Raw genomic sequence first — 23,568 nt, forward strand, 5'->3', positions numbered from 1 at the left:
AAAAAGTGTGTTTTTAAGCTTGTAAAGAATAGTTTAATTGCAGGGTGCAATAACTTCGCTCGCAAGGCGTTTTATCTTAACGATTTTTTTGTTTGTTTATTTGTGTTGTGCGTTATTATATTTATGTTGCTTTTTTTGACTTTGTATAGTGTCTTTGAGTCTCTCTAAAAGCGCTTTATAAATACAATGTATTATTGTTATTATTTAGCCGACAACATCGCGTTACGCACTTCTGGGCCGAGGCAACTTAAACATATTACTGACTCATATTTAATGCGTTTCATTATTTCATGCATGTTTCCTCATCAAACTTTTTCCCTTATGTAATTTCAACACTCGACACGTCGTTTCAGAGCCGCCGTGGCCGTAACTACTCCGGCCTCACACTGCACGATACACACAACATGGGATTCCACGTGCAGTGGATAACTTGTTTATATAAAACGACGGACAGCGCTCCGAGCCAATGATTTTACGCTATTTCAATTCCGTCATCTTCGCCATGGAAACCCGTAGTTTTAAGCCAATAGAGAAACACCAGGGGCGGAGTCTATATTGAGGTCGCGCGCCGAGCTCGCTGATTCGTCAGTTGGCCGGTGCCGTAGAGAGCCGGGGAGGAACCGCCGACTACTGTGTCAACCCGTCTGAAGCTAGCCTCCCATTGAGGAATGCTGGAGCCTTTAACTGTACGTTTTATCCACCGGTCGGTTTTGTTTCTCTCTACATCGAGGACTACCTGAAAGGGGGATTTTTACACAACAAACCAGGTTGGTTACGTTTATTTTCACCTGTTAGTTGTTGAAAGATTCAAAAACGAGCACAAAAAAATAAGTTGCATAACTAAATCCGATGTGCGCATGCGCGAAGTTGTGGATTGCTCCACTTTTTGTACTTTTATAACCTAAAAATGCTGTTTGGAGGTGTTGTTTTTAGTCGTAGAGACAGAAAAGTGTCTGCTTTTAAGAATCGCCGCCCCTCTGACAGAAATGGTGCGATTTGGTGGCGGGTTTGGAGCGATATCGTTACTTTTACATAACTGTGTCAGTGTACCGTGCAGTGGATTGCAGGTCAACGTGTGTGTGGATTTTGAATAGCAGGTCAATGGAGTTAGATGGGGGAAGGGATGTTTGTTCCCATTTAAAGTATGATTTTATCGTATTTCCTTTGATGAAACTTCTATCTTTTGTAGCTTTATCGATGTGTAACATTTGCTACGGGCTGCAGCGTTTACCATGAGTCATAAAATCAGCTGTTTGCTAGTTTTAATTTGGGGGGGACTCAAAGAAAGCTTTGGCGACCTGTCATCGCCATTTTTTTTTACCTGTTTACCTGAGAAAATGGTTTATTTCAATATATTGATTAGAGATTTGACAGTTGTAATTGGGTGGATATAAATACATGGATTAGGATTTCCAAACTAGTAGGATTATTTTCTGCTTACTATTTTCCTATTTGAGGCCTACTGTCCACATATACTCACACACACACACACACACACAAAACTACTGTGCCTGCCTCACTACCTGTGGATATTAGATCAACATTATAATCACATTACAGTGCTGGTAAGTTCAAAATGATCTGGATTTTAATGCTAGACTTTTATTAAACAACACCAGATAGACCGTGAGCTGATTTTGACTTTCAATTATAGCAAATATGTCTCCTCCATATGACCACAAAGAAAGCAGTTTTCTTGTAATGAAAAAGAGTTTAACTCTTGTTTACATTGTTTCAGCTTTAATTAAGATACCTTTTATCTCATCACTCACAAATCCCAGGTCCCATTTCAGGAGATACTGCTATCATTATTACGATCAAATTTTATTTTTGTGGTTATACTTATGTCATTGCTCTAGTCAATATTTATAAGGTGAAATATACATTTAATAACAGCAAAAAGTGTATTTTGACTGTGATGTAACCCACTGCTATGATGTCATTTTAATGAAATGCTGGAGTGGGTCTTAACAGACCTCAACATGAAAATATTGAGGAAGTATACCAGAATGTGTGTGGCAACTTTGCAGTTATCCTATTATCTTCATATGACACCAGATCCATGTTTTTTCCTGTTATTATCAACTGAGTTGTGTAAAAGATAAACTAGAGTTAATCTCCCATCTTCACCGTGTTATAATTTTTAATGTTTTCTATCATTAACTATGCTTATGTAATTCCTCTCTGAAATTCAATCCATGAACACACCTCAGAAGCAGAGGAATTGGATACAATTAAAAGCATGTGGTTTTATGAAGCAAGGCTAACATTGCTTTGTGCTGCACTAAAGCCACATCCATGTGACTGGAGCAGCGTTGTATAATGCCTGAGATCTGTGCTAGTGTTATGCGCGCTCACTGAAACTGGTTCTGAGCTGGAAGCAAATGGAGCTCAGTTTCATTATATCACTCTTCTGCTCTGTCTTTTGAGAGTGACATGTTTTTGTGGACATATCTGGGAGAGTTTTGTGGAGAAGTTTGTACTTAGGGATAATTTTGCCTGCTGTTCTGTGATGTGAGAAAGGGGTCTCTGGTAAGCTTGTTTTCATATTTCAAGTTCTTTCATTCAAATTTGCTAAAAAATGACTTGGATTTTAGTTTTTGTTTGTAATAATGTGATAAGTAAGCCAATATATTGGTTAATAGGTGTGCAATATTTTCATGATGATGCAATATTTTTATTTGAAAAAGTATGACAAACCTTGTAATGCAGCAGACTTTGATATATGTTGTGTCTGGCAACAGTGTCATTGTGTCAACCTAGTTCTTACATGTTTTGCAACATTTCTTGTTGTCCCCTCAAGGCCTCAACATCCTGCTGCATATAGTTAACATTGTCTCCAGGAAACTGAGTGAGAAATATGAAATAACATGCTGGGTTATGCAATGATAACAATCTAGTTTTATGATTTGGTGTGCTGTATCATACGCTTAAATATATTTTCTCTGTGCACAAGGAAATAATAGGCCTGTGTCTCTGTTGACATCTGTCTAACCTGAGGTCAGCTGATTGGTTGACATCTTTCTTTCTTGTTGTCACTCTAAGCTCTGGTGATTGGTCATTTGCAGCAGCCAATAGAAAGTCCCCTCTGACCGCCCTAGTTAAATCCAAGAGTGGGTCAAGTCCTAAGGTGACAGTGGACATGGGTGGTTGGAAATAAGTTTTTTGTAGATCTTTAAAATAAAACCTTCTCTGTAACTTGACAAGTTATGTAAATCAGCTTGTGTAAAAAGGAGCAGAATAGACAAGCTGAATGTGCAGTCTTATATAAATAGCTGCATGCTGATCTTGGAAAGAAAGAAAAAAGTGAAATATTTTGGATTTGGCCTCAGTACCTGTTGCCAGTATGGCGTAAGCAGACATTAATAGCTCCCACTTCTGCTGGTTTGCTGTGGAGGGTGTAGGAGCTGAAAAAAAAAACAGTGCTCATGATTTTTTTCAATCAGGGTTCTTTTAGAGATTGAATAATATTTTAACACCTCCTCATGCTCTTGAATAGCCTTATTTAATTGTTGTTTACCACAAGCGAATGAAACTCTGCCTGTTTTAACAATGTGGATGCTCGTGTTACTGTCATAGAGTTGGCAGAGGTTGTCTGAGCTGACTTATGTAAATACTAAATATAATGCTCATGATATAAGGTGGATGATACCTGAGGGATTATGGGGGCTGCGCGTCACTACTGATTGTTTTCATTTTAGATTACCTGTCAATTATCAGTTGTTTGGTCTATGAAATGTCAGAAAAATGATGAAAAATGTCAATCAGTTTTTCTCAAAGCCCAAGATGATGTCCTCAAAGGATTTGTTTTCTCTACAACTTCAATGTTCAGTTTGGAGGAGAAAAGAAGCCAGAAAGTTTTTACATTCAGGAAGCTGGAATCTGAGAGTTTTGACTTTGTTTTTTCTTTAAAAGATTATTCAAAGTGATTAATCAATCATCAAATTAGTCGATGATTAACTGAACAGTTGATAGCTGGTTGAACTACAGTCACAGTCAGATGCGTTGAGCTTTTGGACTGGCCATCTGTCTGTCCCATTCTTCTGAATGTAATATCTCAAGAAGGCCTTGAGGGAATTTCCTCAAATTTGGCACAAATGTCCACTTTGACTCAAGGATGAACAGATTTTTGTATTCGAACAGACAAGTTTTTGTCCATAACTCAAGAATCCATTCACTAATTATGTCTAAATTTCACACAAATATCTAATAGGATAAAATGATGAAGTGATAACATTTTTTATCTTAAAGGTTAAAGGTCAACTTCAGTGGTGGCACTAAACTTGGCTGCCCACCTTGACATTAAGATGTAACTGGAAGCCTAGATTTCAATATAATGATGACTTTAATTTCGCCTAAAATACTCTTAATAACCTTAATCTAATTCATTTGAAGTCATGACTACAAACATATATTTTCTGCACAGATGTGGATGTAAGCTGCAGCTGGACTGGTTGAATGAGGTAAACAAATATAAGGAGCCAATTATTGTATTATTTGTTGATTCAGGGACACTGCACTCCGTTACATAAGGCTATGTTTGTTTGATTTAGACTTAAGTGAAAATGGACAATGCATTAATACATGTTTATTATCTCTTTGTGAGGAAGCTGTGTCCATGGTGATGAAAATGCTGTTATTTGTGATGGAGAGCTATTTTCTAACCAGAGATTGGTTGTTTGTCCTCCTGCCTGTTTATGAGTTAATTTGAGCCAGGCCCTTGGCTACAGAGGAGACAGGCTGATTAGTACAAATTATTTGAAAGCACTTCGTCAAATAGTCCTGGTGGAGGCGACCTTTAGCTCAGTTGGTGTGAGTGTCCCATGTGCCTGGGACTTCTGCAGCGGCCCGGGTTCGAGTCTGGTTTGTGGCCCTCTGCTGTGCATCATTTTATCTAAACCTGTCCTATCAAAAAGGGAACCCCCCCAAAAAAAACAATCTTTAAAGAATAGTCCTGATGGTTTGTGTGAGATGAAGGTTTTTGTTTGTGTCGTGTCTTCAGAGCCGTGTTTTCATCTCTGCAGAGTCACCTTTCATACGATAAAGCTCTTTTGAAAAATTTCACCGGATCAAACTGGTCTGGGGCTTTAGTCCATCTGCAAAGGGCAAACAACGACCTATTTACTGTGCAGACCTTTTGAAGGATGGATGGCTGCAGCCTTGGTGTGAATTTGTGTGTGCGTGTGTGCTTGTTTGTCCCGCTGTGCCTTTTCTTTATCATTGACTTTTAAAAATGTTGCGATCCAAAGCTTCACTGTCTGAATCCGATCAAAGTGGTGGCTGGGCCCCATCGATCGCCTCTATTTTAGGCCTATGTCCTAAGTCCTCATCTGCTGTCTATGCAAGTGCACTGAATTGTAAAAGGTTCGTCTGAGTGATTTGTGTTCGATTCTTCTCCTGTAGACTGCATCCCCACGGCTGAGGCATCAACTCCATTTACGTGCCATGCGCTTCGTGGCATTGCGATGTGGAAGGTAACTTAGTCCCCTACACTTCGCCCATCGCTCCGCCCCATGTCTGAGGACAGCGATCCAAAACACTACCTGTACTCAACCCTGGACGGGCACAAAAGGAGTCGGGAAAGGGTCGGCTTCCAGCTGGAGGAAGAGGAAGGCTCTCCCTGCGGCTCCATCAGCCAACTTCACCGCATGGCCAACAGTTACAACGAAGGTTGTGGCGGGCAGGATGGGGCTGAACTGGAAGCAGAGTTGGGATTGGCCTCTGAGGGGAGTGACAGCAGCCACGAGCACCCGGCTTCACCCGGCTCTCCGCATGAAGACAGGAAGCGTCCACGCCCACCCTTACATGAGGATGTAGAGATGGGTGGCAGCGGCTCGAGTGGGAGCGGAACAGAATCCCATGGCAACGAGTCGCATGGCAATGAGTCCCATGGCAATGAATCTGTGGGGAGCTCAAACGGGAATGGCAAGGATTCGGCTCTCCTGGAGTCTTCAGGGAGCAACAAGAGGTGAGGGCACATCAAATGCACTGAATCATGATAAATGAAGTTTTTTCCCGCCACCATGGGGGAGCAGACCATCTAGGTCACGGAAGTAAGGTACATTAAACGTAATAGAGGGGCCATTTTCTCCTCTGTGAGTCATTGTAGGTCTGAGTCATTGTTGTAGTTTAACAGCAACTGTCTCGGACGGAGAAAAGCAGCAGTTATTTAATTCTTTATTATCAAACAGATTGCCAACGATAATGACTGTTGGCACAGTTTCGTGTTGGTTGATTAACAAGATGCAGGTCAAAGATACGGTTTTGCGGTTAAAAAGTAAGACGTGAGTTTAATTTGATGGCTACAAGCTCTTTGTGCCGCTTGATTGAAATGTTGTAGCCAAATGTCTTCTTAGACATTTTGACTTAAACCAGCTCATTTGTAGTGAAGCCCATTTCCTCATATTACACAAATAGACTCGCCCTATTGTTTGCTGCTGAGGAAAGAAGCTCATGGAGAGCTTCGCCTTCATGGATTAGCAGAAACCTCAGAATTTAGAGGGGAGACAGAGTAATACCAAAATGAGACAAAGGGACAGAAAAAGAGAGCTTGCTGAGCCCAACCCCACCAGCCAATCCTGTATTTTTGAGGCAGATACAGGTATTAACATTTGAGGGTTTTAAAAAATCTGATAATATTAACTGATGATTTCTTTGTAAAGATTTTTTTTTTAAAATAAATTTCCCATAAATTATTTTTTAAAACAATATGGAGGTCAGTGTCAGTTTAGTGCAAAACTAATTTGGTTTGTTTGTCTTGGCAAAAGTCTGGACTTCGTGACTTAACTTATAACTTTTTGAACTTCTGTTCAATTATTAGTGGTTAATGTAGTTATTTTCATTTTAATCATACGGGGCTGTCATGTTTTGTTAGAATTTATATTGGCAAGCGATTCATGATGTCTGTAATTCAGTAGATCTGGTTGGTAATAGCCAAGGGTCGACAGATTATCAGCCTGGCTGATTATTGGGGCCAATATTTGGCATTTTGCCGAATGTCCGTACCTGCATTTTATTTAAACGATCACGATAAAATCTATTCATTACAAAGTGCAAAGAAAGTGTCAGCGTGGGAGAAACTTTTACTTTGTAAAACCTCAGGGAGCAATATTTAATTATTTATTTAAATTTAAATTCTCACTTGACTTATTAAAAAAAGTTGCTGGGAACTTGCTGTATATGATGAGGATTTCTGTTTTTATTTGACATTTTATTAAGTTTTGTGTTGGAGTTTGTTACATTCCAAATTCTAAGTATTGACGGAAAGACACTTCATTTTATTGTAAATGCATATCGGTTTCAAACATTGGTTATCAGTCTCATTAACTACTAATAATCAGTACCGGTATCGCCCCTGAAAAACCAATTCCAGTTGAACCCCCGTAATAGCTTCAGCTTTTATCGGACGTCATCGTTTGCGTCCCTCCATTCACTTTAGAATAGAAAGCATCACCCTTGGAGGTTTGAAGGTTTGCAGTGGAAATGACTCAGCTGGATGAAAAGCAGAAAATATGCTTGACAAATCACAATCACTGGGGGACATGGATAACAACACCATGGCACCAGCAGTGATAGAGCTGTACCCTTGTCATTGGTATTTGAATGTTGCATCACAAGAAAGGGGCCACAAAAGGCCCTACAGAGTAGTTTAAGTCAGCTGACTACCAGCCAGCTGTGTAGACGTCACCTGAAACTAACTTAAGCTAAATCCTAGAGGGGATTAACATGCCGTTAGCTGTCTACTTCCCTTCATTCAAAAGGCTGACTTTAATTTGGTGAAAGTGAAGGGTCCTCTTTTGTTGCCTCATCGCATCATTGATTTTGTCAGAATTTTGTTGGACTTTGTCACTCTTTTAGAACTGCAGTACAATGTTAAGACACTTAAACTTGTACTGCATGATAGTGTTGACATGCCATCAGTATTTGCAGATAGTGACATCTGTATTATTGGCCAAATTAGTTTTTATATATTGGAACATGGGATATTGGCAAAAAAAAAATCCAAAAACATGCACCCCTACCCTAAACAAGTAGTAATTTTTAGACAATATTTAAAATACATTTTTTTTTGTACAAAAATGTTCCATCAGAAAATTACTTTACGGAAAGGTTTTTATTTAAAAAAAACCCCCAACTTTTAGGATGGGAATATTATCTGGTTGTCAGATTACCCCATTACATTTTTAATTGTTATTTCACATTTTTCAGTTTCTTTTTTCCAAATTGGCATTTCACAATTTTATTTTTTTATTTGTCCCATGCATATTAATAGAGGAATTTTATTTATTTAAATATTGTCAGTACCCTATATAATGAAAAAGCAAACTTGGAGAAAAGGAGCTGTTAACATGAAGCGGCACACCACCTGGTCCTTGAACTGTGCCACTGTATTTCAAATCCAGGGACAAGAATATTCAGCCTGCTTGTTTACTCCTCATTAGCTACTGTGTATATTTGTATAGAAATATTTATACAGGTGGGTACGCTCTACAACACCCAAGTCCTTGACTCACTTTACATGTTTAGTCTTACCTTTTGTTTTGGCGCTGTAACTGGTATTTCATAAAGATCCTTTTTGTGGTAGATAACACAACATGTTGTTTATGGTTACAGCTCAAACTCTCACAGCCCCTCGCCGCCAAGCAGCTCCAACGCCTTCAGTCTGGTGAGCTCCGAGCAGGACAACCCTTCAACCAGCGGCTGCAGGTTAGCAAGCATAAATCTTGCCCTCCATAATAAATTTTTAATTATGATGCAGTGCTCCACTTTGGATACAAAGTTTGACAGAAAATAAACCAAGACACAAGATTTATTCCTCCTTAAATGTCAAATGTGTTGCCAGTGGAAGTTTTTAGTTGTGTGCAACAATGAACCGTTCTCCAAGCCAGACCCACCATGCCCCCATTATCTTACACTCTAGTAGGATGTTTTAATGGTGTCATTCTAACATGTGTGTCTGTCTCATGCCCGCCCTGCAGCAGCGAACAGTCAGCCAAAGCGAAGACACAGAAGGAGCTCTTCAAGACTCTCAAGGAGCTGAAGATGCACTTGCCGTCAGAGAAGAGGAGCAAGGGAAAGTCGAGCACCGTCAACACGCTCAAATATGCGCTGCGATGTGTCAAACAGGTGAAAGGTAAGACTCACTTCCAATGGCACATTTTTCACGCACATGTATTCAGTTACATTAATGACAGTTACACTGATGAATAACCTCACGTTTCTCATAAATTTCTCATACATTTCATTTAAATTTAAACTATAGATGCTGAATTTTTTTTTTTTTTCAAATTTAGGGCATGGATATTACACTGAATACAATACATTGATCCATCTTTATTTTGTTTTGCAGCCAATGAGGAATACTACCAGATGCTGATGGTTAATGACAGTCAGCCGCCAGGGTTTGATGTGTCGTCCTACACCATTGAGGAAATCAACAGCATCACCTCTGAATACACCAACAAAAACACTGTAAGTACCTTTGACCTTCACCTCCAAGTCTTTGGTCATCAAATACATCTGCTTATTAACCCTTTAAAAACCTGGAGTGATAGCACTTTTCTAGTGCTGCCCTCAGAGGCCCGTTACAAGCATTTGAACCTTTGAGCCAATTAGTGCGATTTCTTTCCAAAATATGGGGGGAAAAAAGGCAGTGAGCAGCTTTGTAAGAAATGTTTCTCAAATTGCAAGAAATGACTAGATTTAGAAAATTATTTATAAAAAGTTAGAGAAAAATGTCTAAGGAAAAAGCTTGGAGAAAACTATGTTTATAACTATCATAGTTACATATTTGAAATTAGATCACAGACCTAATATATTTAAAGGCCTTTCCCTGGGTTATTTCCTTGTTTTTAAATGTTTTTTATCATGTAATTTTCAGTATTTTATTTTATTTTATTTTATATTCAGTTCATTTTCTTGTACTTTTTACTAATTGCTTGTGAATTTTTGGGCTATTTCTTCTTTCGTTGCTCATTGCCTTATTTCCTTGTTTTTGAAAGAAATTATGCTAGTTTGCTCAAGTTTGAAAAGGTTATTACAAGTTGAGTTTTCTGAAATAATTTAAGAATTTGTTTTAAGTGAATTAAAAAAAAAAGTCAAATCAAACTATACTGTTTAATATATTTAATATAATCTATTTATATAATTTATATATATTTATAATATATTTTTTTCTTTTACCTGCAGGATATTTTTGCTGTAGCCGTTTCTCTCATCACGGGGAAAATAGTTTACATCTCTGACCAGGTGGCGTCCATCTTAAACTGCAAGCGTGAAGTGTTTAACAATGCCAAGTTTGTGGAGTTCCTGACACCTCAGGATGTCAGCGTGTTCTACAGCTTCACCACGCCCTACCGCCTGCCCTCATGGAGCATGTGCACCGGAGCAGGTACCAGCTACCTCTAACCCAAAAACTTCTTAGGTTCAACTTTTTTAAATGTAATCTACATTACATATTATTACATATATTAAAAAATTGCCACGCTAAAATAAAAAATATTTACAACTCGCCAACATGAGGCAGAGCGTTGTGGTCACAGATTTTGGATTTCCATCACCTTCAAAGGGCAGGTGGAAAACCCACATCAAACAGGACCCACACTGTGTGCACACGCACTCGCATCTATTTTCTTTACATGACCCACCCCCGCACATTTTGCACAAATTTCATTATCATGCTCAGTTTCACTGCTAGGAATGCACGCCTACTCACACACTTCTGCAACATATTTTCTAAAGACATAATGGCAAGTAGCTGCAGTCAGAAACTTTGAGTTACCTGTTAATGTGGTGCACCTGCAGAAATCTAATGCAAAGCACTGCAGAAACTCTTCAAGAAGTCAAAGGTTTCTGAGGGCTGAAGATTTCTCATTGTTGACACTTTGTTTCAGGAAAATTAATTCATGTCAAAATATCAATTTCAAAAATCAACCAATAACTTTTAGAGGTGTAGCGCTGCTCGAAATGATGCAGTCCTTCAATCAGTTTTCCAGCTGGTTGTTCTTTTAACGCTATTTCATTATTAGGTTGCATAACTATACAAAACTCTCCTGCTCTTTTTAACTTGTCTCTTATTGGAAGCGTGACAAACTTTTCAGGCCCTCTCAACAGTGTACTGAATATACATAGATGACTAACAGATGGCTTGTTTGAGGGCACTCAAGTCTAATGCATTTGCTAAAACATTCATCCCACCTTCTCCCTGTCTTTGATTAAGACTCGTCTCCCACGGAGTGCATGCAGGAGAAGTCCTTCTTTTGCCGCATCAGGTGAGTGGCAGTGACGCCTTCTCTGATCCATAGTTTCCTGCTCAAATAAGCTCTGAGTCAGCACAGGGAGGAGGGTTGACAAGGAGGGAGGTAGTTAGCAGCTGTGAGCTTTGAGTCTGAGCCTCCATCTAGTGGCCAGATGGGAAGTTACAGCTACAGATTTAGATGAAGAACTTTGGTCGGTTATTTAAAATATAATGTGATCATGTTATTAGTTTAGAGGCCTGATATAGTATAAAATATTCAGGAAATAAATGCAGGGTGAAATTTTCTTCTTAAAAATTCAAGCAAAATTTAAGATGTAGTTTGAAAGCTTATTAACATAATACGCTAATATTATGAAGCAGTATTGTAATGTTGCCGTATGCATGTGTGTGTGTGTGTGTTATAGTGGTGGTAAGGAGCGTGAAGGGGATTTGCAGTACTATCCTTTCCGTATGACTCCATACCTGATGAAAGTCCAAGATGCTGAGCTGGCTGAGGAGCAGTTCTGCTGCCTCCTGCTGGCTGAGAGGGTGCACTCTGGATACGAAGGTGAGGCCTGTGAACACACTCCCATGGGTTCACACACACTTTTGGTGCAATCTTTGACGTATATCGGTTATAACACAATTCCCTTCTGTTACTTACAAGTTAGTTAAAGTTAGTTAAAGTTGTATTACCATTTATTTTTTCTCCTGTCTGTGTGTGTATATAGATGGCACAAACATCAAATTAAGCAGTTGGCTAGAAGCGGGGTGTTGTAAATATTAAATGGCCACATTTGCTTATTTGGTTTGCAAGCCGCCTCATTTCTGTCTTCTTCTCCTTCCACAGCACCCAGAATCCCTCCTGATAAGCGCATCTTTACCACCACACACACACCTAACTGTGTGTTCCAGGATGTGGATGAGAGGTGAGGGCCCACCCCCTCCACACACACACACACACACACACACACACACACACACACACACACACACACACAACATTACAAGGTGTCACATGAAGTGTGCCTCTCAGCTGCTGTTCCTCTGTTGAACAAAGGGTATATTATAATAACACATATTTGTTGCTGTTTCTCCATCAGGGCTGTTCCTCTGTTGGGTTACCTCCCTCAGGACCTGATCGGGACCCCTGTGCTACTCAATCTGCACCCGGGTGACCGACCGTTGATGCTGGCTGTGCATCGCAAAAGTAAGAACCGCTTTCATGTATGTTACTACCTTAATTGATGTGCTCAGTGTCAATGCTGAAAGGGTAATTTTGCATCCACAATTACAGATTTTGGTTGCAATTTTTAGAATTTCCCAGGTCAAGATGCTTTGAACAGTAGCAATGATGTTGCTAGGTACGCTTCCTACATTTAGGATTTTGCTGATTATGGAGCAGCCCAGTGGACAGAGGCACCACTATTAAAGTGGTTAAATGAAATGCAGATTCTGCTGCTACTGCTTCTTCTTTGTAACTGGCTATCTAACTGATATATGTAGTCGCTTAAATTGCTAGTGGTATTTGTAAAAAATTTAGGAGGTTGTTTTTTCATGGGAATGTATATATTAGCAAGGGAGTGTTTGGTTTTTTACATGTTTGAAGTAAAGATTCATTTGTTCCTGACACATTAAAGTCTGAAAGAGTGCAGTAAACGTATTGTCAGCGTGGTGTGCCCAGTAGCTCAGGTGGTACAGAGGCTATGTTCTCGCCGCAGCGGCCTCGGCCCTTTTTCACCCCCTTTCATGCTCACGCAATGAAAAAACTTACAATCAGTGTGTCCAGGGAAGCAATCTCTTTTTTCCCCTGATAATATCACATTGTGAACAGCAACTCCATCTTGAAATAATAGACATCAACTACAGAGACCTTGCTTTTTATGTATTTTATGTATTTTATTCAGGACCCACTCAAAAGAAGCATCAATGGGTCCCAGGGACTCATTGTTTTTAAAAGCAATGAACATCACAGATATAGAGCGGATTGTGGTTGTGTTCTGTGACTGAAAGTATACTCAGAGTAAAGTGATTCAGCCATGTGACTGGCGCCTTAAACCCTTTACGTGGCTCAGCTCTCACTCACACACTTTACCTTCTGTTGCCAACAGTTCTGCAGTGTGCTGGTCAGCCATTCGACCACTCCTCCATCCGCTTCTGTGCAAGAAACGGCGAGTACATCACCATCGACACCAGCTGGTCCAGCTTCGTCAACCCCTGGAGTCGCAAGGTCTCCTTCGTCATTGGCAGACACAAAGTCCGCATGTGAGTTTACCCAATGTTTGGTTTTAGTTAAGGTTATTTTTCACCTTTAGTGGAGGTATGTTGGAAAGTATTTCACCTTGAACACTGTAGATGATGGTGGTCTGTGTGTTTTTCAGGGGTCCTGTGAATGAAGATGTTTTTGCACCACAAGCTTTCCACGGAGGGAAGATGATGGACTCAGACATCCAGGAAATTAGTGAACAGATCCACAGGCTGCTGCTCCAAGTATGTACACAGACAAACACACTGCACTTAAACACACACTTGTACACACACATTTGTTTGTTTATGTAACAACTTTTTCTCTCTTCAGCCGGTCCACAACATGGGCTCCAGTGGTTATGGCAGCCACGGCAGCAATGGTTCCCATGAGCAGCTGGTGAGCATCAGCTCATCCAGTGAGAGTAACGGTAACAACGCAGCGGGGAATGCAGTGGAGGAGACAAGCAAGACCAAGCCTCCCAGGACGTTCCAGGAAATTTGTAAAGGGGTCCACATGTTGAAGAACCAGGACTCCCAGGTTTGCCTGCGCTCCCCTTCCCCATCGCCCTCGCCGTCACCATCTAAGCCTGAGCAGAAGAAGATCATTGACAGTAAGTTCACTGTAATATCACCATACAACATGCGTGTCCAAAGTCTAGGTGGGGGGCCAAACGTGGCCTGCAGACCAACTTTAAACGGCGCTTGGATCGACAGAATATGCTAGATGTGCCCTTCAGACAATTTTAGTTAGTCAAACAAGTTCACTTTGTCTTTTTTCTTTCACCTGATGATGGCTGCACTATCACACAGTTTGCACATATGCACCAAATTAAACCTACGCAGGTGGAACTAATGTGTTTTCATAAATGGACTGTACACGAACAAACAAAGCAGACATTTCCTGCTAGGTAGCCTCAGCAAAGAAGTAGACGGTTAGTGCTGTTGCTTTCAGGAACATATTGTCTGTTATTGTCAGAGCATCATCACTGAAAGATGAAACATTTGCATTGGTCATGATGGTTCGTGTGTAGGTTTTTCTTAAATAGCCCATTTGAAGAAAGAAGCAGCTAAACCCAGGTATTTTCACATTATCCAATCTGGCCCCCATTCAAAAAAGTTTGGACACCCCTGCCACAGTTACCACTCTGTGTCTTTGTGTGTGTTTGACACTTTCTTTTGCTTTCCATTCCAGCAGGAGCTCAGAGGAGTCCAGCAATGCGTGTCAAAGACTCTGCCCCCTCCCTTTATGTCAGAGACAGTACTGTAGCCAGCATGGAGGACTTTCCCTGCAAAGACCAGACTGTCTGCTCCTACCAGCAGATCAGCTGCCTCGACAGTGTCATCAGGTACGGCCTCGGGGTTTGTGTCCACAAATGATGATGGTTTAATGATCACTTGTGTGAAGGGTGCACTCTCAACTCTCCCAACCCATTTCTGTTTTGCAGGTACCTGGAAAGTTGTAATGTCCCCATTACAGTGAAGAGAAAGTACCAGTTCTCCATCAACACCACCTCCTCCAACTCTGATGAGGATAAGAAGAGCTCAGAGGATGGCACGCAAGTGCCTCAGGATACAAACTCAGGCATGTACAAGCCATTCATCTTTGCATGTCACAAACCATTTAGGATATCAGATTCAATTTTGCAAAGAAACACCCCCTGTGTGTTGTCATTCTCTTCATTAGCTTAAGGTCACCAGCTTTACTGAGAGGAATTATACTGTAATCGTGTATGGCTTGGAGCTAACAGAGGGTTGTTCTCTCTCCATCCAGACCCTTTGATGCTGGATGCCCAGCCAGGCCTGTCAAACATGAAAGCACCCAAGAAGCCTTCATCTGGGGCAGCAGCTGTGGTGGGAGGCCCCCTGGCACCCCTCACGCTGCCCAGCAAGGCTGAGAGCGTGGTGTCCATCACCTCACAGTGCAGCTACAGCAGCACCATCGTCCACGTTGGAGACAAGAAGCCTCAGCCAGAGTCTGGTGAGTTTCGGTGTTTTAACATTATTGATGTCGGACACTTTTATTCAAGAGCTAGAAGACGTTTGACTGATGTGTATGGCTGTGATTCATTCTACAGAGATTATCGAGGACGTAGCAGAGAGTCCTGCGCCCCCCGCTCTGCCTGTCAGCGTGGTGTCTCCGCCTAGCCAGGAGAAGGAGGCCTACAAGCGGCTGGGACTGACTAAACAAGTGTTGGCTGCACACACTCAGAAAGAAGAGCAGGCCTTCCTCAACCGCTGCAGAGAGCTCCGCAACGCCAGGACCTTCCAAAAGGACTATCCCACATACCTGCACAAGCAGAGAGGTCCAGCCAATGCTGAAGGTACACAAGGTTTAATAGTAACCACATAAAATAAAAATTGTTATCACAATTTATATGGGCTATAAGCGTTAACCTGTTAATTGCGATATGATTAAGCTTTGTATATAACACTTTTTTAAAAACTTTTTTTTAAGCAAAGCTAAAATATCTTGAAAACTGTTTATTCAGTGCAAAATAATGTAATTTTGAACGTGGTTTTAAAAAATTCATTAAATTGCAATTAACTATTGAAATTCCTCGATTAATTGCTTAAAAAAACAACCTAATCATTGGAGACCCCTAATAATTTTCTTGTTTATTTATGATTCGTCATTTTTTTCTGTGATCTCTGAAAGTCAAACCTTGACTTCTTCTCTGTGTCACCTCAGAACCATCTGGACTACGAGGTGCAACCAAACAGGGCACCACCAGGCCCGAGACCACTGCCAAGAAGGGGAACCGCAACAGGAAGTCCAAGAAGCCACGGATGAAGCATCCTGACTCGTCAGACAGCGCCGTATTAATCCGCAAACCCCGGCCCCCTCTCCAGGGTCTCAACCAAACCTCGTGGTCCCCGTCAGAGGCGTCCCAGTCAGCTTTTAACGTCTCCTATCCAGCCATGGTGCCTGCCTATCCGCTTTACCCCCCTGCACCTGCCGCCCCAGCACAAGCCCCCCGCCCTGACTCCTCCCTATCCACAGGCTTTGGAGAGGGGCAGCGCACCCAAGCCCCACCCTCTGCTGCTTCTTTTGCAGCACCCATTGTTACACCTGTGGTGGCTCTAGTGCTACCCAATTACCTATTCCCCCAAATAGGACAGTTAGGTCAGATTGGGCAGTTGGGTCCTGCTCCAAGACCACCGTTTTTCCCTGACCATACCCAGACGCAACCCGCATTCACGACTCAGCAGCCCTTTCAGCCCCCACAGCCAGCCTACACCATGCAAACACAAGCCCCCTACACCAGCCAACAGCCATTCCCTGTGCAGACTGCCTTTACCCCCCAGCAGCAATTCCAAACCGCTCAGACCCCATTCACGACCCAGCAGCCTTTCCAGGCCTCACAGACCCCATACGCTGCCCAACAGTCCTTTCAGACCCCTCAGACTGCCTACACTTCCCAGCAGCCCTTCGCTGCCCAGCCTTCTTTTCCAGTGCAGACGCAGTTTGTGACTCCAGCCACATATCCAGCCCAGCCCTTCCCCTATAGCCTAGCCTCCGAGCCTCCCAAAGCCATGGCTGTGGAGCCCCGGGAGGGAGGAGCTTCAAGGTCCTCCACCCCAGCCTCTGCGGCGAGGGAGCCCGCCACATCACCGCCGCTGTTTGAGTCACGGTGCAGCTCGCCCCTGCAGCTCAATCTGCTGAGCATGGAGGAGGGACAGCGCTCAGTGGAACGACAGGACGGCACAGCGCCTCTTCTTGGATGCCTGGGCATGAGTGCAGCAGCAGTGTCAGCGGCAGCTGGAGCAGCAGGGGAGAAATGCGGAGGCACTGAAAGCATCCAGCAGGTGAGAACCAGCATGTGCTGAGTGATCTATCTTTGATTTGACATCAGAACCAGCCTGTCACAGCACTGATGGTTTGCTACCTTGTGTTTCAGGTGGAGTCTCCAGGAGATGGTGCCAACAGCGACGGTAACTCCTCCTCCTGTGACTTGCTCGACATCCTGCTGCACGAGCAGGAGGACTCCCACTCCGGGACTGGATCAGCCACCTCTGGCTCCATGGGCTCAGGGTCAGGCTCCGGATCAGGCTCAGGATTGGGCTCAGGCTGCAATGGCTGTGGTACATCAGCTAGTGGAGCTTCTGGCAGCAGAACAGGTCAGTAAAGAGACACCAAAGCTTGACAAAGAAAACTTGTGTTAGTGCAAATCATGAAATTACTTGTTTCTTCTGGGTTTGTATGAAACACAACATTTCCTATGAATGGGTTGAAGTCTATTTTTGACTGTTTCACTGCCTTTTTAAAACTAGGGAGCAGCAACACCAGCAAGTACTTCGGCAGCGTTGACTCTCTGGAACACGACCTTAAGGCCAAAGCAAAGACGAGAGGCAAAGAACGCTCTGAGGGCAGCCAGTCGCACACCACGGTCTCATCCCAAAGCGAGGGTGATCATTTCATCAAATTCGTTCAACAGGAGCCCCTTTGGCTGTTGATGGCCAATGTTGATGACGAGATCATGATGACATATCAAATGCCATCTAGGTGAGTCATTGGGATTTTGCATTGTTTTAACAGAATTTCAAGAAAAAGGCCCATAGTGCAACTAAAACAAAGACAGCCAAGTTCAGAGTGTAATTTTTACATTAGAGGCCCCTCTTTCTTACTGATAGTATCCACAGTTGCATTGAACCATTATTTTTAAGGGTCTTGTTTGTAAACTGTGTGTTTGGTGACCCACAGGGACATTCAGAGGGTTCTGCGAGAAGACAAGGAGAGGCTGAGGCAGATGCAGAAGAGCCAGCCTCACTTCTCCAAAGATCAGCGACGAGAGCTAGTGGAGGAGCACCCCTGGATGAGGAGGGGAGGTCTACCTGCTGCCATCAATGTGAAGGTAAGGAACACAAACGTTGTGTATCTCTAAAAAGACACATTCAGGGATTCCAGCTAACCTGAAGCTAACCTCAAAAAGCCAATGGGATTTTTCCATTGGACTTTGGATCATTGCAGAGAAAAGGCTCTGTGGCAAACAAAGGTTTATGATACTTACACGTTTTGTTCAGCAAAATAATCTCCACAAGTGAATTCGCTTTTACTTGCAATCGCTGTGAGTAAAAAGCTATTGCTAGGCCAAAAACGATTGCCGCCACAACGAGGCTGTAAAGATGTTTTCAGCGCAGTTTGACGCTTTGACGTTTGGTAGTTTCATTTAGCCACTTGTTGGTAACTCTGTTTTTTCAAACATAAAAGCTTCAAAGCTCACAGTGGAGTATCTATTGGCGGATTTTGTGTCGTAGAGCAAACAATAAAGTCTCTTAAGCTTTTGATAACCACAGACCTTATTTCAGGCTTCTAACCAAAAAGACATTCAAAAAAACCCTCAGATTTTGAGACGAGGCAACTGGAGTTGCTGACATCCTGAAGGATTTCCAGGTTTTAGGACTCATTACTGGTGCTCTCTATGCAAATACAGTTGAATGAAAATAATAACATCTAAATGTATTTAATATTTAATATCTGCCTGTATGTGTTCAGGAGTGTGTGTACTGCGAGGACCCAGCGGTGCCCATTGAGGAGGACCTGCCTCACATGGATATGGGTGAGCTTGGCGAGGAGTTGGGCCAGAACAGCCAGAGCCAATCAGAAGAGTCTCAGCCTCAGCCAGATGCTGGCTCTTGAAGACACACGCCGCCAGCAGGGGGACACACTCAACCAGCCATGGACCTTCATAATGCACACACAGCACACACACCTTGTTGTTTCGAGACAGCTGTGTGCCGGACCATCCTCACAAACACACACATACACACGGCATAAACTCCAGCTGAACTCTGCTGCCATCGTGGTGAATATGAGGATGTGCGGAGCTCGTGTGTTATTAGTTGTGAGTTGTGCGGAGGACTGAAGTGCAGTTCTTAATGCGTCCATGCAGGAGCAGTTGTGCTGAATGAGGGTTGGTGCAAACAAAGACCCTCATAAAGTGCTTTTGCCACCTCTCTCTCTCACACACACACAATACATACGCTCCCTCTCTCTCTCTCTCTCTCTCTCTCTCTCTCTCTCTCTCTCTCTCTCTCGTTCACCGAAAGGACCTGGGCCAAGCCGGTGTGGTTGACCTTTGGCCTCCCACGTATTTTTTTTTATGTAATTGTTTCCCACCCTCAGTGTCAAAGGCAGCGCTTTACAGCAACACGAGCAGTTATTATTCTAAAAAAGACAAAGTTAATAGTTAATGGACCTCCTATAATCATCCTATTAATATATTTGATTTGCAAGAATTTTATTTTGACAGAAATGTTTTTAATAAGCAGCCTGGCATTGCTGTTTAAATTCTGCCAGACATGAGTTTTTGTGGGATTTTTTTTTGTCATGGTCCCATTTAATCCTCTTAAACCTTGTTTTCCCATTGTTAACTATGTAGAATAGTTGTTGATGATGTAGGCTGGGTCAAAGGGCAGGCACCGCCACTTTTGTATCATGGAAGAGTTTTTATACTGCTACTCTCCTCCAAACGGATTATTTGCAGCATCCAGGTTGCACCTTATTCGGCAGCCAACAAAATGAATATCAACAGTGACAATCTGATACAAAGAGCGAGCTATTCATTTAACTAAGAATCGTATTTATTTTCTACAAGATTATGTATCTAGAATAGACTGTGCAAAGCTAAAGCCAAATCAATTCCGACAGTTCATATATATATATATATACATTAATAGTTTACAGGCATTGGCAGTAAACTCTGCAGGATAGCAAAGTCACTTTACTCTGACAGCTATAAACTGGAGTGAGCAGGTCCATATTTCCAGAATAACCTCTAAGTGTTGTAGGCCTCTGCAGACCTGAAAACATCACTGGTGCTTAGAAGAAGAGGGTGTTATCATCGATTAAACAGCTACTGAAGTATGTTTTGTATGAAAAAGTCAAAAGAAGGAAATTGATACATGAAAAGCCGAGGCTGAGAGGATAATGGTTATCCTCTAGTTTAGAAACACAAGGCTGCAGATCAAAGCTGAAGAGGATTGATTGTTAAGCTAAAAAGGTCCTTGGAATTGGCTTTTAATGATGTATTTTTTTAAGACAGGTGTGACCACGTTACATTGCAGAATACTGCAAAATTTGTTGAGTAATATTTTTTTCCTGTCAAAATGGTGCAGCTCTACTTCAAAATGTCATTTTTAGAACAAATTGAAGCTATTTCTGGGATTTATACATGACATCTATTGAATTGTTTTTCCCAGAGATTTTTTTTTAAACAATTTGGGCAAAATTCAGGTGTCACCAAAAGATCTCATAATCCTAAATGTCTGCAGGAGGGCAGGAGCGTGTGCTGCTGCACAGATCCTGACTGATTTAAAAGCTGTTGGTCGAAGCGTTGTGTGACACTGCGTTCTCAACAGAGGTCGATACTGAGCATCAGCACTTAAATATAAGAGTACGGTGGGGAAATGAACAGCATTACAGTTGTAGCAAATAAGGGGACCGTGTTGCCTGAGTAACCTGGCAACCATGTGAGCCCCTCCTCATCTAACATGAAGTATTAAGAAAACTGTGATCTGCAGTGGCTCAATGTAGTCGAGGTAAAACAGGAGGAATACTGGGAACAACTCTGGTGCTAGGGCAGAGAAACCGAGGCAGGGCTTGTGAATGTAACACAGACTGGACCAAGAGCATCTCACTGGCAAAGTTTGTTTTCATGATTTGCTTTTTAATTTCTTGTTCTCTTGTCTGAATTTTTTTTATTGGTCTATTTTTCTATTTTTTCCCTCTTGTGTGTTTTATTTTGTTTAGTGAAGGTAAGGAGCTTTTGAGTGTCATTCGGGATGCACCCTTACCTCTAATGAAATCCAGGTCATGTTACTGTAAGCAGAACATAGCATGTGTATGCATGTGGGCGAAGCGCAATGGACAGAGTGGTCAGATACTTAAGTGATTCCTGTTTGTGGACTCCTGTCTGCTCTGTTTGAAAAAATGCACAGAGAGGACGGGCGCCTTTCACCACCCATAGCAGCTGCAATCTGTCTCTGTCTTTTGTCTCTTTTCTGTGCAAAATGTGTTGACGGGTGGCCTCCAATGCCCACCTGTGTGTATACACCGTTAAAAAAGTCAGAATGAATGTTGAGAGTACACCAGGTAATATTTATATTTCATAAGGCCTTGCATAGAAATTGAACACACCGGTGGGCTGTTGGAAGCACCCTGATCTGTAAATGCATACACACGGTACTGGCACATGATGTTGTGTATGGTCATGTAAATTTGTTTCATTGCCACTGTATGAGAATGTGGTATATTAAAATAGCACAGTTTGTGCATTTTTGTAGGTAAAAAGATGTGTTGTTTGAGACATGTTTGAGAAACAATGTTGTAATAAAACTACAGAAATATAACCTACGTGACTCACATGGCTTTCCTTTTCCTTCCCCCTCCCCCCCCCCCCCCCGCCATATCTGCATGGGGGCGGGGGGTGGGGGGTGGGGGGTGTTATTTGTTGTAGCACTGTGTTCTGTCATGGATTTAAACTGTAACTCACAAAAAACCCAAATACCTCATAGTTTAGCATGTCAAAAAAATCGCTAAAAAACCCAATACTATAATATGTTGAAAAATGTCACATTCTGACGTATCCAAAACATGACTAAAAATGACGCTATGCTTTTCTGTTTTTGGCCATTCTTTTGACATACTAAATTATGAGTTTTTATTAGCTTTTTTCGGCCTTCCCACTTTGTCCACCATGACGCGTCTCCACAAGTTATTGTATGTCATATGTTTGTCATTTTCAACCAATTTTAGGAGCATAGTATATTATTGCCTTGTTGGCCATTTTTTAGGGATGCTAAGTTTTTTTGTTTTCTTTGGTATTTATTCCCACTTTGTGTACTGTGACGCTTCTCTACAAGTTATTCTGTGTAGTTTTCAGCCATTTTTAAGAGCGGTCAAAATTTGACGTTTTTCGCCATACTATACTATTGCCTTTTTGGCCATTTTTTTTGACATGCTAAATTAAAAGTTTTTTGGACTTCATTGGCCTTTTTTCCCACTTTGTGTACTATGACGCGTCTCTACAAGCTATTCTATGTAGTTCTCAGGTACTTTTACGAGGGGTCAAAATTTAGATTTTTTCGACATACTATACTATTGCCTTGTTGGCCATTTTTTTGACATGCTAAATTATGAGGTTTTTAGCATTTTTTTGGCCTTTATTCCCACTTTGTGTATTATGACGCATCTCTAAAAGTTGTTTTATGTAGTTTTTAGCCATTTTTAGATGCGATCAAAATTGGACTTTTTTCAACATACTATACTATTGCCTTGTTGACCATTTGTTTGGACATGCTAAATTATGAGGTTTTTAGCATTTTTTGGCCTTTATTCCCACTTTGTATACGGTATCCCGTCTCTACAAGTTATTTTATGTAGTTTTTAGCCATTTTGGAGCGGTTCAAAATTTGACTTTTTTTTCGACATACTATACTATTGCCTTTTTTGACCATTTTTTTGACATGCAAAATTATGAGGTTTTTAGCATTTTTTTTGGCCTTTATTCCCACTTTGTATACAGTAATCCCGTCTCTACAAGTTATTCTATGTAGTTTTTAGCCATTTTTAGGAGCGGTCAAAATTTGACTTTTTTTTCGACATACTATACTATTGCCTTTTTGACCAATTTTTTGACATGCAAATTATGAGGTTTTAGCATTTTTTTTAGGCCTTTATTCCCACTTTGTATACTATAGGACGCGTCTCTAAACGTTATTTATGTAGTTTTTAGCCATTTTTAGGAGCGGTCAAAATTTGACTTTTTTCGACATACTATACTATTGCCTTGTTGGCCATTTTTTTGACATACTAAATTATGAGGTTTTTAGCATTTTTTTTTTATTCCCACTTTGTATTCAATAACCGTCTCTACAAGTTATTCTATGTAGTTTTTAGCCATTTTTAGGAGCGGTCAAAATTTGACTTTTTTTCGACATACTATACTATTGCCTTGTTGACCATTTTTTTGGACATGCTAAATTATGAGGTTTTTAGCATTTTTTTGGCCTTTATTCCCACTTTGTATACTATGACACGTCTCTACAAGTTATTTCTATGTAGTTTTTAGCCATTTTTAGGAGCG

At 41.5% G+C, this 23,568-nt stretch overlaps 1 protein-coding gene across 2 annotated transcripts; it reads left to right on the forward strand.

Annotated features, from left to right (window-relative positions):
* The first annotated feature begins 618 nt into the window (after positions 1-618).
* On the forward strand, positions 619-21,832 carry LOC121942800 (period circadian protein homolog 2-like). 2 transcript variants are annotated; one of them, XM_042486061.1, is made up of 22 exons: positions 619-767; positions 5,404-5,968; positions 8,614-8,706; positions 8,979-9,133; positions 9,350-9,471; positions 10,189-10,390; positions 11,219-11,270; positions 11,662-11,804; positions 12,087-12,165; positions 12,340-12,446; positions 13,348-13,501; positions 13,618-13,726; positions 13,815-14,094; positions 14,676-14,829; positions 14,929-15,065; positions 15,255-15,461; positions 15,559-15,804; positions 16,173-17,290; positions 17,383-17,602; positions 17,756-17,987; positions 18,186-18,336; positions 18,978-21,832. In XM_042486061.1, exons 2-22 carry the CDS (start codon positions 5,514-5,516, stop codon positions 19,119-19,121), a joined length of 4,560 nt encoding a protein of 1,519 aa, XP_042341995.1. In that variant the 5' UTR covers positions 619-767; positions 5,404-5,513; the 3' UTR covers positions 19,122-21,832. The 2 variants fall into 2 exon arrangements, with proteins under 2 accessions (XP_042341995.1, XP_042341996.1); XM_042486062.1 differs by having other exon boundaries at positions 14,679-14,829.
* The last annotated feature ends 1,736 nt before the right edge of the window (positions 21,833-23,568 follow it).

Source organism: Plectropomus leopardus, chromosome 5 (assembly GCF_008729295.1).
Source record: "Plectropomus leopardus isolate mb chromosome 5, YSFRI_Pleo_2.0, whole genome shotgun sequence".
Lineage (NCBI taxonomy): Eukaryota > Metazoa > Chordata > Actinopteri > Perciformes > Serranidae > Plectropomus > Plectropomus leopardus.

What these genes read in the sequence shown, in the direction of transcription:
- LOC121942800 (XM_042486061.1), top strand. Translation starts at nt 5,514, where the DNA reads ATGTCTGAGGACAGCGATCCAAAACACTACCTGTACTCAACCCTGGAC. An exon ending in AATACACCAACAAAAACACT is followed by an intron (nt 9,472 to 10,188) that starts GTAAGTACCTTT and finishes TTTTACCTGCAG; the next exon opens with GATATTTTTGCTGTAGCCGT. An exon ending in AGGTCCAGCCAATGCTGAAG is followed by an intron (nt 15,805 to 16,172) that starts GTACACAAGGTT and finishes GTGTCACCTCAG; the next exon opens with AACCATCTGGACTACGAGGT.